Source organism: Ammospiza nelsoni, chromosome 17, assembly GCF_027579445.1.
Source record: "Ammospiza nelsoni isolate bAmmNel1 chromosome 17, bAmmNel1.pri, whole genome shotgun sequence".
NCBI lineage: Eukaryota > Metazoa > Chordata > Aves > Passeriformes > Passerellidae > Ammospiza > Ammospiza nelsoni.
The window spans coordinates 13401093-13415272 of NC_080649.1; the positions used below are offsets into that span (position 1 = coordinate 13401093).

General features: G+C 49.6%; 1 protein-coding gene across 6 annotated transcripts in view; it reads right to left on the reverse strand.

Moving 5' to 3' along the window:
* Nucleotides 1-781: 781 nt before the first annotated feature.
* Nucleotides 782-14180, reverse strand: part of NPRL3 (NPR3 like, GATOR1 complex subunit) — a 42415-nt gene continuing 29016 nt past the window's right edge. For all 6 annotated transcript variants that reach the window (XM_059484091.1, XM_059484089.1, XM_059484090.1 and 3 more), the window contains 3 exons: nt 7604-7793; nt 6208-6400; nt 782-1449 (listed from right to left, as the gene is read on the reverse strand). In XM_059484091.1, coding sequence (XP_059340074.1) covers nt 1284-1449; nt 6208-6400; nt 7604-7793 — 549 coding nt within the window. In that variant the 3' untranslated portion in view covers nt 782-1283. The remainder of the gene's footprint in view (nt 1450-6207; nt 6401-7603; nt 7794-14180) is intronic.

A 14180-nucleotide genomic window follows, 5' to 3' on the forward strand; every position in this document is an offset into this window, starting at 1 on the left:
AAGGGACCCTAAAGAAGCTCCCCCAGTGGCTGCTGGAAGGTAAGTCAGCTAAAGCTCCCAGTTTTGTTGGAAGGTAAGTCAGCTGAAGCTCCCAGTTTTGTTGGAAGGTAAGTCAGCTGAAGCTCCCAGTTTTGTTGGAAGGTAAGTCAGCTGAAGCTCCCAGTTTTGTTGGAAGGTAAGTCAGCTGAAGCTCCCAGTTTCATCCAGTTGGTGTGGGCAGGTGAAGCTGCTCCTGAGATCCTGCAGCTCTGGGCAAAGCTCCAGCCTCACACAGGCAGGGGTGAGCTGGCACAAGCTCCTGCTGTCCCCAGGCCCTGGCATGTCCCAGGGCTCTTGCCTCTTGTTCTGGCCCTGGCATGGCTGGAGGAGCAGTCCCAAAGCAGAGCAGGAAACGCAGCTCTGTATCTCACTGTCCTGCTGGGTAGCTTTAACCCAGGCCAGGATCCCTGTCTGCAGCCACAGCCATCCTTGTGGGACAGGGACTGGAGGGACAAAACAAGCCCTGGGGGACAAGCCTGAGTGCCCTCAGCAGCAGCCTCTGGGTGGAACACGTCCCTGAACTGTCAGCTTGGCCAGCACCTTTCAGTCCTGCTCAACAAGCAAGCTCCCAGCCCCAGGCACAAACTGGGAAACATGGAAACCCAGGAACACTGAGGCTGCTTGGTGACAGCCCTCCTCCAAGAGATACTTGGGAATAAGGACATTGGTGACAGCCCTGCTCCAAGAGATACTTGGGAATAAGGACATTGGGGTGAGGAAAGAATGAGCTGTGACACAGTGACTGAGTCATTCATTCATGATTTCATGTTTACTTGTGATACTTTGCCTTCCCACCTGTCCTTGCTGCTGTGAGATCAAACAACTCCTGTGTGCCCAGGGTCATTCCTTAGGAGCCAGGCCAGCTGCCCTGTGCCCTGGAGCAAGGCCATGCATGCTGTGCCATGGGGACAGGCTCTCATGGCCAAGTGTCCCATGCTGGAGGGCACAGGAAGCACTCCCAGTGTCCCCCCAAAGTTCTGCCAGCAGCAGAACCCTCCTGTCCCAGTCTGAGGATGCCTGGGAAGGGCTGTGGGTGTGGCAGGGCAGGGATCCAGGCTGAGCAAGCACGTGCTGTCCTGCAGCAGCCCCGGGGGAGCAGCTGGGACATCGAGGCACAGACAGGGACAAACCTGCTGTGTGTCACATGGCTAGACAGAACTGAAACCACCTCCTGCAGATTTCAGGCATCCTTTAAGCTCTCAGCATGGAGAGCATGGCAGGCTCCTCCCTCTGTGCCAGCAGAGTCACTTGAGGAGCGACTGGAAGACGGAGATGACGGGGTCCTCGTGGCTGGTGACCACCAGCACGCTGCGGAACTTGTCGAACAGCATCAGCAGCTGCGAGCGCCGCATGTTCTCGTTGTACATGATCTCCTCCAAGTGGTGCCGCCCGCGGAAGTAGTGCAGCAGCCTGCAGGGGGCAGAGCAAGGGAGCAGCTCAAACTCATACCGCACCCCCAAGGTCTCCTCCCCCATAGCATGCAAATCACAAGGTTGTTTGGGTTATGTCCCTCATCTGCATGAAAAGGGAATTAAATCATGCCTAGCACAGAAATCCCCTGGAAAAGGATGGGACTTGCCCACTGTGGGGCTTTGCCAAGGTTCTCCTTGGATCAAGAGCTTTCCCAGTCTGGGGCATTTCCCAAGACTGTCAATTTTCAACTTAGTTATAATTCCAGAAAGTGAACAAACACAAGTGCCAATGAGCCTTGAGAAGTCAGGACACGGCAGATTTATTCTGTGCTCTCTTGGCTAAGCCTACAACTGCCCTTTGTCACAGCATCAGGGGCCTGGGTACCTGTACTGCCTTTTAGATTTAAGAGCTGTTTTCTCTCACAGCAGCCCAAGGGGCTTTGTAACTACAGGTCCTGCACTCAGGGTTTGGGCAGCTTGGGTTGGGTGGAGCAGTCACAACAGGGAGATGGAAATTTTGGTGCTAGGCAGCGCAGAGAAGCTGTGGGAGTTACAAATCCCCTGAAGCCCTAGCTCAAAATATTAAATTCCCTATTCTCTTTGTTAAACAAAGCAGAGATACCCCTTTGCTACAGCCATCAGAAAACCATGGCCCTGCACAGTCAGTCACAGCAGGTCCATGACAAACAGCAGAACTCCCCAGTGGCTGAGGACCCCTCCCCAGAGTTCCTTCCCTCTGAGCCATAACACCAAGGCAGCCCCACATGAAGCCTGAGTTTGCTGCTCAGCCTCTTGTCTCAACACCCTCCCAAGTGTCACGGCCGTGCTGTGACTCAAATACTCCCCACTCTGGGAGGGCCCAGAGTCCCTTCCCAGCTCCACAGCCAGCTGTGCCTGCACAAGTGTTCCACATCACTCTGTGCTCCAGCAGCCTCTGCTCATGTTCCATTACCCAGATGCAGCTTCATGCCAACTGACTATAAAATGAGTGGAGATGACATGATCTGTTTTCCAATCCATTCATACAGCCCCCATGCAAGAACACCTCTCAAAATATTCCCAATATCCACTGGAGCACTCTGGCCTGTTTTGGAGGATGGAGAAAAGCTCCTGCTTTCCCTGCAGGACCAACACCTGCCTGGCTCCTCCTGCTGCTCAGGCTGGGCACTCCTGTCACCCACCACCCTCACAGGTGGCTGCAAAGGAGGCACTGTGCAACAAGTGTCCCTCCATCACATGTCCCACTGCAGAGCTTTCACCTCTAGCCCAGTGCTACTGGTGTTTCTCTGCTTCCCAGCTTGCCACATCCCTGCTCTCCCCACGAGCTGTCTGTGAGCTCAGAGCAGGATCCTCACTGACATCCTTGAGGCTGGGCAGCCCCAGCTCCCTGCCAGCTCCTCCTGCTGTTCCTCTGCCAGCTCTCAAGCTGGCACCAGTGTGGAGAAGGTCACTGCTGTCTCTCTGTACCTGCAGCAGCAGCAGAGACAAGCTCCAGTCTTTGCTGTGTCTGGGCTGTGCCTCTGCCTTTTGCACTGTCTCCCACTGGGTGCTGACACGAGGCTCACTGGCCATCCCCCTGGGCCAGTGGCAACTGTGTGCACTGAGAAATGCTCACTCACAGGGACAGTGTCAGTGCTGGGTGTGTCAAAGCCAGAACTGGTGTGAACAGAAACATTTGTATTTCACAGCTCACCTCACAGTTCACAGTGATTTTGGGGATCCCCTATGCCAGGCTCCTGTGCCCATGTGCTCACACCCTGGCTCAGCTCTCTCCCATGCAAATGGTAGGACCTGGCTTTCCACAGCAGCACAGACTGAGCAGTTTGCCAATAAATAAATCCATCTTATATTCAGAAAGAGTCTGGATTTGTAACTGGTCAAGACTAAATACTTTCCACTCCAATAAAAGCTAGAGAGGATATTAAAGAATATCACAAAAATGCCAGCTGGAAAACACCCCCAAAGTCTAGCCCAACATCCTGCGCCAGGATTGCTAATGCTGTGGAGCTTTTTCAAACCCTTCCAAGATGGAGATCCCTCCAGATGCCTGGGCAATCTGTCCTGGGCTGCACCACACTCCTAGGGAGGAGGTTTCACCAAAAGTCCAACTAGAATCTACAAGACTGTCCTTGGGGCTCACAGCTCCAGAGATGGTGGGCACTGCCCTCACCTTTTGGGGCAAGGAACATTTATGGGACACAATCAGCATGAGATGGCACTTCTTGGGGCACTGGCATTGTGTTTGAGTCCCTCTGAAGCTGCACAGCTGTGTCTGTGACAGATGTGCACATCCAGATGCAGTGATGGAAGATTATTGCTTTCCACTGCTCATCACTGTTTTCCCCTCCTCAAGTTGCAAGAGCTGCCCCTCCAACAGCACTGGAGTGTTCCTACACACTAAAAGAATTCTCTCAGACTAGCAATTCAAATAGAATTAGCTTATTTTTGGCCAAGGAGATGTCCCTGCCACAGCACTGCTTGAAACCAGAGCAGAAGTGTCCAGAGCTCAGTGCTGCCCATGAGCATTCGTCAGGGGAGGGAAGGATCTCACCTCCCAGTCTCAGAGCAAGACAAATAAACCCTAAAAGCAGCTCCACACCCATGGCTTGGGAGAGAAGCCATGAGTGAAGCCTCCAGCTCCCTCAGCCTTCAAAAGCACTGCTTAATGTGCAGTGAGGAAGGCTTGGTGTACATTACTGGGGATCTAGCTCAAAAAGAACTTGGATTTAAATTCCCATTCGATGTCAGGAGGGTTAATACAGCCAATGCTGGAGCCAAGCTTTAGTAATTCCTTACTTCCCCTTAAGGTTTCTGTTTTCAAACACAGGCTGTGCACAGCCCTGGCCAAGCACCAGCACTCTGGGCTGTCTGTGTGACAAGGGACAGGCACTCAGAGGCACCAGCACAGGAGAATGTGCCAGGCTGAGCTTTACTGCTGTGCTGGAAATGGCCCATCCCTGTGTGTGCACACACAGCACCCTGGGAAGGGCAAATCCCACAGGATATTTGGGGCACCAGTTGTGCATTTCCAGCACTTTGCTCTGGAGGCAGCTGTGAGAGCAGAGCTGCTGGCAGGGCTGGAGCAGTACCTGCATGAGGGTAATGAGGGAGATCACCTCCTTCAGGCAGCTTCACCATGGCTTTTTCTCTTTCATTGAGAGCAACAGATTTACTCACTCATCTCTGATGGTTATGACACAAAACCAGAGAAAATACACCTACAAGTTGTGGTGTATAAAACCAGCAGTAACCAAGGGGCTCTGGCATGAACATCCCTACATGTGCACTGCAGCATCTGCCCACAGGACCCATCTGTTTATTGTTTATTTATTGGTTAATCTGTTTGTCCCTCACTGTTGCCTCAGAGCACTCTGCACTTGTCAATTCAATCTGTAGTAGACTGGAAATTCTGACCTAGTAAGGCCTGGGGATCTGCAGAACCTGGGGCAGGAGTAAAAGCACAACAAACATCACTCAGCTGGTTTCACAAAGAAAATGCACATGCAAAATTGCATCTGCAATTCCCAAGCTTCCAAATGGCTCTTTTACCCAGCTGAGGGTATCAGAGGGGAGCAATCACCACATCCTTTCCTCTCACTAGGATAACTTAAGAATCTGCATCACCACTGAACTGGTCCAAGGAGTCCCTCACAAATTCTGTCTTAAGATATTAAATATGATTTTGTTGTTACTTTCCTTCCTCAGTTTTGTAATGACTTAGCTGGTAATAAAGAGAAAATCACTTCAGAGTTCTCAAGAGGCCAATGTTGCCTCCCAGTCAGAGCATATTCTCTTAAGAGTTGCAGAAGATGGAGAGGAATAATTCAGAGAGCAGTAACTACCCACAAGTTTTGAGAGCTCTGTCAAAGTCCCTCAGCTGTACTCTGCCACAGACAAGGAAAACATCTTCCTGCTATTACAGTTTCCCTGGGCTACCTCCCTGTATCCATCCTAGGGCAAGAACCAGGTTTTCAGGGTATCACCAACTGAATCCAAAATATGGAAGACAGCTGCAGTCCTTGCCTCAGGTGGCTTTCTGCTCCACAAGTATGAAAATCAATGGAAGTTGCATTCCAGTGATGCCACTGAGTTTTGAAATCCTTTGGAAGAAAAAGTATTTCCCCCCATCCCTGCTTCCCAGATGGCTGCTTAGGAAGTCATTCTGCTTTTACCACGTGCAGAACCACACAGTGCCTGGTTCTGTTGAGTGCAAATGTCTAACAACAAAATGTGTGCTACTGATGACACATCCTAATGCCTTCAGCTTAGCTAAGCTAAGCAGTGAGCTCTCATCACTGCTAAACACACCTTGGGACACTCTGTAAAAGTATTCAGGCTGGCTCTGTGTCTCATGTTTCCATGGAGTTTACAAACCATAAAATTAAGGAGAGCTGGCTTGGAAATACCAATGGACACAAAATGGCAGCATCATATCCCTGGGTCTCTGCCTTGCCTGCTGAGATGGGTTTTTAGGCTGTGCAGTTTTGTGCCTGCCATGTGTGGACAAGGAAAACTGGCAGGATAGTGAAATCCACCCCTACTCTCTGATGCTCCCTCACACACCCAGGACTCTCTGTTACCAAGTGTTCTTGTGCCACCAATATTACTTTGTATTACAGATGAAATACAGGAGCAAACCCAAAAGAATTTCTCCTCCAAATGCCCTAACAGGCTAACAGGATTTGCTCAGACTCCACACCAATCCTTCCATAAAGCAGGAGGATAAGCAGCAATGGTTGCATCCTGGCCTGCTCACCTTGCAAACATGCGGAGATCCTCTGGATTCTGGGCAGCTGGGACGTTCAGGATGGCTTCCCTCTCGTGCTCCAACAGGCTTGCCAGGAGATTCTCTGTCATCCTCTTATTGAGGGGTGAGTCCCCACCAGGGATCAGCTCAGCACTGGAGTTATCCATGCTAGGGCTTGTCAGAGTCATGTCATCACTGCTGGCTATCAGAGAGACACACATACACATGAAATTTTTGTATTCCTCAGCATAAGGATGCAAAGTTTATCAATTCAGGCTGTTTTGTGCAGCCTTTCCAACTAATCTCTCTTCTCTGGAGAGCAGAGAAAGTGGCTCTCCAAGTGCTCCATGAATCTGCAATTAGTCATATGACAACACAGCGATTTTCTCAATGGGAAATTCAAATGTTTCAACAGAGTCATCAATTTGTGTGGAAAACTGTATTTCTGGAGACCATAAACAGTCCATAAAAAAACATTTGAAAAGAGAATTCCCAGACAGCTGTGCTGGAATACCATGAAGTGGTAACATGAAAAGCCTAACAGCACAGAAGGTGGGAGCAGGCAGAGAGGCCAAGAAGCAATATCCTCTTGTGAGGGAGCCAGAAAAAGCAGATCACAGACTCATCTGACTCACTTTCCAAGATTTCTGCCCTAATTCATGACTCCTGTAAAGCTCAAAGTTGTACAGAGCATCTCTCACCATATCCAAGCCCAGTGGTGTTCTGAGAAGGCTGCTCAGAACAGCCCAAGCAGGAAAGTTTGGTGATTTCAGCATTATATCTGACTCATCCTCTTGAAAGAATGCTTTCCTGGAATCACCCTGAAGAATGGCACTGGGGAGATTAAAGAAATCAGGGGACACAAACAGAAATCAATCATGTGTGAGAACAAAGCCAGCTCTGTGTCTCTTCAGGTGGCTCTGATGGCTCTACAGCCCACAGAAACCAATGCTGCTTGAACAAATTCTCTGTCCTGAAAATCCAAATCTGCCAGAGGAACACCAGGGGTAATTCTGAGTGCAGCAAGAGAGGACAAAGCTACTTTTAAAAACAGAGAAGTACCTCTCATAAAAATATTTTACAGGACCAGATGAGAATTTGGCAAATTACAAAGCATTGCTTTGTGGATGCCATGAGACAGAGAGAGAGAAATGGCGTTTCTCACAAGCCGCCGTGAGAAACGCTTGCTGTTTCTCTGTCTCATGGCATCCACATTACTTCTTTCTCAAAAGAAGCCCAACAGCCCCTAGGACTTTCACCAGTGCCCAGCTCTAAATTTAGGAAAGGCTGGACCTAATTAGGAAGTGGAGATTCTCACTACCAAGGCTTGATGGCCCTCAGCAGCACTAAGGGAAGCTGTAGAAGTGAGATGGAGTCTGAAAAGCAAAGAAAAGTGTGCCCATACTTGGGGAGCCAAAGCTGAGAGCGTTGGGGGTGCTCAGACTCCGTCCCCCCACCCTGGCAGTGAAGGGCATGTCCTCGTCCTGGGCTCGGAGCTCCTCCTCCTGCGGGGGCACCATCAGGCACACGTAGGTGTGCAGCTGGATCAGCAGCCGGTGCTGCAGCATCCAGATCACCATCTGGATCAGCTGGGTCTGCAGGGGGACAAACGAGGGGTTAAACACCTGGGAAATGAGATACAGGAGGAAAACAACACACAGAGGGTGCACTTGGTGAGTAAGGAGGCACGTGGAAAATGCTGCTAGCCCCACACTGAGTTTATTTTATCTCTTTTCCAGTCACAAAAAGGTGACCAGACACAAAACTTCTTCACACCCAGAGCCTCTGTGAGTGCTGAGGCTGCAGTGGAGCCTTTCATGATCCACTTTATGCAGCACTGACCAGCACAGCCTGAAGGAACCTGCCCTGCCCCTGCCTCAGCTCCAGATCTGGTTCTACACAAGGGCCACTAAAATAAATCACCAAAGGGTTAATCCCACACGGTCAGATTGAAGTGCAGGCTCCTCTAGAGAGCCAGAGAGAGGGCAGGGTGATGGGCAGAGCTGAAGCAACCAGGGGATGTGGCCAGGAGCCCTTTGCTGTCAAGTGGGAAACTGCTGATCAGCCATGGGAGAGCCCTGGAGATCAGAGCCTGACAGGGCTGGGCAATACAGAAACAGCAGCAGCAGCACAAGCCCTGGCAGGGGACAGCAGCCTGAGCTGCCAGGAGTCCCCTCTCCATGCAGTCACCATCCTCTGCTATGTAGGGCCAAGCTAAGAAAGGCACCTGGGTTTCCAGGCAGGCAGAGACTCCAAAGCAATGAGATGCATTAAACATTGCCCAACACCTGCTGGAGATCTGCACCATGGGCAGAGCAAGGGACAAGGGTTTGTAGGGTCTGCTTTCAGAAATCTGGGAGGAGCCTTCAAAATGCATCATTGTGTCTTGATTTCTGCATGAAAAGCCTTTTCATATCACTGCAGGCAGTTCTCATAGCAAAGGGCTCAGAACATAAGCACTGACAAGGCTGCTTGGGGATTTCATAGCAACCAGCACTGTTTTGGTGAGACAAACACAGGCAGCACGAGCTCAGGCTCAGAAGGAAGCTCCCCCTGCTGCATTAATCATCAGGGTAACTCGCCAAATCCCAATAAAAGCCCCAAACCCAAGTTCATCAGCCCACATAATTTTCCTTTCTCCATAAATCTGGTAATTCTCAGTTCCTCCTCTGCTATCAAATCACAAAAGAAACCTCTCTGTTTGCAGACAGACCCACACCCTGTCTTTTCAGAGATTACCACTTCTGGGGGCTCAGTGGATTTTAATCTCAAAACTTTTTCTCTGGAATCACCTTCAAACATGTATTTTTTGGAAAAGACATAATTCATTTTACATGTTTAACAGAAAATCTACAGAAGAGGAAGGTTGGCAAAAGACACCAAAGACATCATGTTTTGCTAACATCTGAAGCCAGCCTGGAAGAGTGAGGTCTACTCCAGCAATTATGTTGCTGAAATCCTTCCTTCCAGATGCAGGTCTGGATGGAAAGATGGCTCATTTATTTTACTTAAATTTCCAACCTGTTGGCACGTCTGATTAGCAAATGAAAGAGGTCTGCACGTTTCAGAGCACAAAACAAGCCTGGAAAAATCCAAGGAGACAGGAAGACAGGCTCTACCAGACCTACAGAGCAGTGGGTAGGGCCTGACCCAGACCAGCCTCCCCTGGGCACTCTGGTGGTTCCATGAATCACAAAAATAGCTAATTGCTTTTGTTGCAGCTCCATGTGCATGGAGAGTCTAATCCTGCACATGCACCATCACCTCCACACCCTCATGGAAATACCTAGAAAGCCACCCTGAGCCAGCAGCTATGGCCCAGTGGAACCAGAACCAGGCAGCAGAGGTGTTACAGCTTTACAGCCACAAACAGCCCCTGCAAACACCTTTGTGCATCTCTGGCTGGGAGAGCTGGAGATCTGGGGCCACCCTGAGAACCAGAGGAAACTCTTCTTCCATCCTGAAGTAAACTTGATCATCCCTAGACCAGAGACTGATGATCCCTGACATTTTTCTGTACAAGCCAAACTTCAGCAGGAATTTGGTACCTCTGAAAACCCAGTCCTAGAAAAAGCCCAAGTGCTGCAGCATCCTGCACTGGCCCCTGCCCGTGTGATGAGCTCTGTGCCACCACTGCAAGTGCCTCACACCATTCCCACTTCCTCCAGGGTCAGACCCATTTCTTACCAAAGGCAGAAGTGTTTCCCAGATCAGCTCTAGCAGAGGCTTTGCTAACACATTCTGCTGCCCGTGCTTCTGGACACCAGCCCTGCATTTCCCTCCATTCTCCTGCTCCCAAGCTGCCATGGAGCTCACCCAGGGCTGCAGGAGCAGAGGTTTCCCTGTGCTGTGCTGGCTGAAATGCTGCTCTTCCCAGAGGGGCAGGGTTCTCCCTGTGCCTGCTCTCAGGGCACTTGCTTAGAGCTGGGCTCCTTGCTGAAGCCACAGGGGCTGGGAGCAGCTTTCCAGGCAGGGCTGTACTTCATCCCAGTCGTGCTCTGGAATCCAGAGCCAGCCTTTTTTGGCTGAAACACCAGGACTGTGATGGAAATATAAAGTGAAACATTTTCTGTTGCTTAATTTAACTACCAATTCAATCTAAATTTTATCCATGTTCCTTTCATGCTTCCTGTCTGCCCGTGCTGCCTCTTTCCAGCCTGCTCAGAGGGGGTCCTGTCTGCAGCAGCCACATCTGGCTTGTTCCTGCTGGCACAGAGCAGCCCAGGGCCATTCCCAGAGCAGTGCCAGGCTGTTGTCATGCAAGGCACTGGTACAATGCCCTGCTCTGTGCCCACTGGCACAAGCAGAGAGGCTGCACTGGCTTCCAAAAACACAGCACTGCACATCAGCCCAGCTGGGCACTTCAGGATGGCCAGAGGAAAGCTCAGTCCCAAGATCCAGCATTCCTTATTCTCTGGGACCATTTGTAAAACTCTTGAGAAATGTGTTACATTTCCTGCAAGGATTTTTTTAAGGCTGTTTTCTTTCCCAGGCCTAAAAAGTTAAGGATAACTGGGAGCAGCACCAGGTTCAGGAAAGGGAAGGGAGAACAGCAGCCTAGAAGAACTCAATCCCAGTTTGTTTCTCACCATGTGAGGAGACAGTGCAAATACAGCTTGCTTTGCCTACTGAAGCACACAAGCCCCTTTTCTCCAGCCTGGATTATCCAGTTATTTGATACAAATCCTCTTCAAGGTCTGACTGGAGAGCTGAGGGCTGCCTTGGCTCAGCATGATGACACCTTCAAAGCCACTGGGGTGCAGGGATGTTTGCTGAAATGTATTACTTTCCTTTAGCATTCAAACCATGCTGCTTCATGGAAAACACATAAGCTATGAAAACTTCTCCCTCATTTACAGGAAACAGACTCTGCAAACTCCTCCTGATGTAGGATGAAACATTTACTGTCTAATATTGCCATTTTAATCATTAGTTAACAGCTGTGAATTCTCAGCTTAACCATTCCCTCCATTCAGGCCTAGTATGACATTTTCTTTTAACTTACTGTGCTAAACCCCTGACTTTATACCCAGTCCAACTGAATATAAATGCATCTTAATCCCATTTCCCTACTTCTGCCAACAAAAGCTCCCTGATGTCTTGCAGCAGAGCAGCCCCATGTGCAGCATGGCTCCCTGAAGACACAGCTGCCCATTCAGGGTCTGCAGGCAGCTCTGCTCCCCTCCCACTCCATCCCCTGACACATTTCCCTGCCTCATTTTCCATCAGCCCTGCACAAAGCTTGACATGTTTTCAGCAAGCACAAGGCAGAGGCCTCATCTCCCTGTGCCTGACTCCCAGACTGAAACAAAAGTGAAAAGTTAAAGAGATTTTGTTCAGCAGCAGCTGTCTTTGCTTTCCCATCTGTTGGGGTTTCTTTTCTGCAGTTATCCACATCCCCTCAAGGGAGAATTAAAGAACCACAACAATAATGACAATGTGCATGATGATAAAGGAGGTGCAGGAAGGAAATGGGATGCCTAATTCACCTGGGAACACTGCTTACAGGTGAGAAGATCCCTCCTGCTAGTCCCTGTTTCTTCAAGGCAGGGCACAGAGGTGTTGCAGCTTCTGAGGCAGATAAATTGGCTGAGGTTACAGTGCAGAGAAGGGGAAGCCACAATCATCATCCCTAACTCTTGGTTTGCAAAGCACCTTCATGCACAGTAGCTGGGTAAAGAAATTTGATGCTGGACAAAGAAATCCTTATCCTGAACAGCAGGTAAAGCCTCCCCCTGCCTGGGACAGATCCTGCCAGGGAACAGTGCTGACCTGAAGGCTTTGGGTCACCAGGTGCTCCTGTGCTCTCCCAGGAGGTTTGGAAAGGGGTGCAGACCCCAGTGAGCAGCCCCAGAGCTGCAGCCCAGTGTGCCCTGCACTCACAGCACGGCTGTGCCACTCACAGGAAGAGAGCACAGGGACATGAGGCAACAGCCAGAGGCAGCAGAACAAGGACAGATTCTTTGGGCTCGGGGTAGGGGAGATGCAAACTGCTCCTCTTCCAGCAAAAACACCAAAAGTGAAGGTGAGTTCCCTCTGGTGTGAGCTCACAGATCTCCCCACCCTGTGGCTGCACCCTGGTGACATCCAGGACAAACCAGGCACTGCAGCAAGTCCTGGTGACATGACAAGTCACAATGGGGACAACTCCCTGTGAAATGGGGAGAACAGCTTCTGCTTCCCTCACCACCCCCAGCTGCACAAGCTCTGCAGAAATCTCCTCCCTCACTCTGTGCTCACTGCACCTCCCCAAGTGAATTCCACCTGCTCACCTGGCAGAACCCTTCTGCAGCTGGAACAGGTTAAATGAACAGAGGCCAGAGCTCTAGGAAAGGGAAGAGGGAAGGGAGGAAGGCTCACATGTGCACACACCTGGGAGGGGGAGGAAAAGCAGGGTCTCAGCTCAACAGCACTGAGATCTCTTGAGGTCAGCTGAGCTGGGGGCAGGGGCTCATCCTCACCCTGCTGCTGGCACAGGGAAACACAGAGAAAGGGAAGCAGCAGGGAGCCAAAAAGATACCAAAATCTCATCTAACAGATACACACTGACCAGGGTTCCACTGCAACACACTGCTCCTCACCTGAGGCAAGAATAGAGATCAAGATGACACAATCTAGACTTTCAGTCTGTGGCACAGGGCACACTGAGAGCACTGGGAGGCCTGGCACTCACCTCTCACCTGGCACCTCCCACCTACCTGACAGGCAGACAGCAGCAGCAGCACACAGCCATGCACTCCTAGGGCAGCCCTGTCCTTGCTCAGGTTGTTCCCATCTCCTACCAGCCAAAAATTATCACAGCACACCAAGTAGAAAAATGAGTGTCACTTTTTTTCATCTACCCAAAGGGCGTGAGGAATTCCACTCATGTAATGGTCATTGAACAAAAATAACTTTGTCCCCTTCCAAATCAAGCAAGATTTTTGTATAAAAACAGGAAGGACTCTGAGAGCTCTCCTGTTTCCTATGGAGGGCTTTATTAATGCCTCCTGTATTCTTTACCCATCCAGAAGCACATGGCAAAAGCAGGGAGCCAATCCCATGCTTGAGAGAAGAATTAAATGGGATGGATGCCATGGATGCCATGAGGCCACAGCAGTTTCTGCAGAAGATTCAGCCCTGCCACAGCACTGCCCCTCAGCACAGTGACCCTCAGGGGCACAAACACTGCTCTCAGCCTGATGAAAAGCACCAGATAACAGAAAACCACTGGAAATCTTTAAAGCTAAAAACCCTCACATCCCCTCCTGTGCACACAAAGAACAAAAGTACAGAGAGAAGTCCCACCTTTGCTATTTTTTTCAAAGGCAAAGTGAATACATTATGACAATATTTACAGTTCAGAGTACAACATCTTTTATCACAGCACAGTGGAACAAAAACCCACCCACATTTCATTAGATAAATTGCTGTATTGATTAGATATTTTGTAATTACAACTGGAGCCTGACCACTTCAGGGCAGGGATTGGAGTCATGTCTCTTAAAGACTGAAAAATTAAAAAATAACACAAGAAGTCCTACAAAGGTAAATCAGAGTAGAAGAAAATGTACTGATACAAAAATACATAAAAGCTCACTCTAATCTAAACTCCCCTAAGAACTGTCACACTTTGCTTTATCAAAAAGCCAAAACTTTTCACAGCATCACCCTCCATCCTTCCAATAAGGCTGAAAGGAGGATGAAAGCAAGCTGTGCTGGTGATTCTTAGGACCCCACCACAGGCAGGTGAGCAGCAGGGGGAAGGAACAGACTCTAAAAAACACTTGAGCACTCCATCAGCTCTGGTGAGCATTTACTGCACCCTTGTTTCAAGGCATAACTGCAGCAGTAAGTGACAGACACTTATTTATGTATTTTAAACAAAAGTAGGACGTCTGAGAACAACCAGAACTATTGAAGGAGAAGTATTAAGGCAAGTAATTAATTTTAAAAGGATTACTGAAAATGTCTCCTGAAGCTACTGCAGCTATAATAAAATT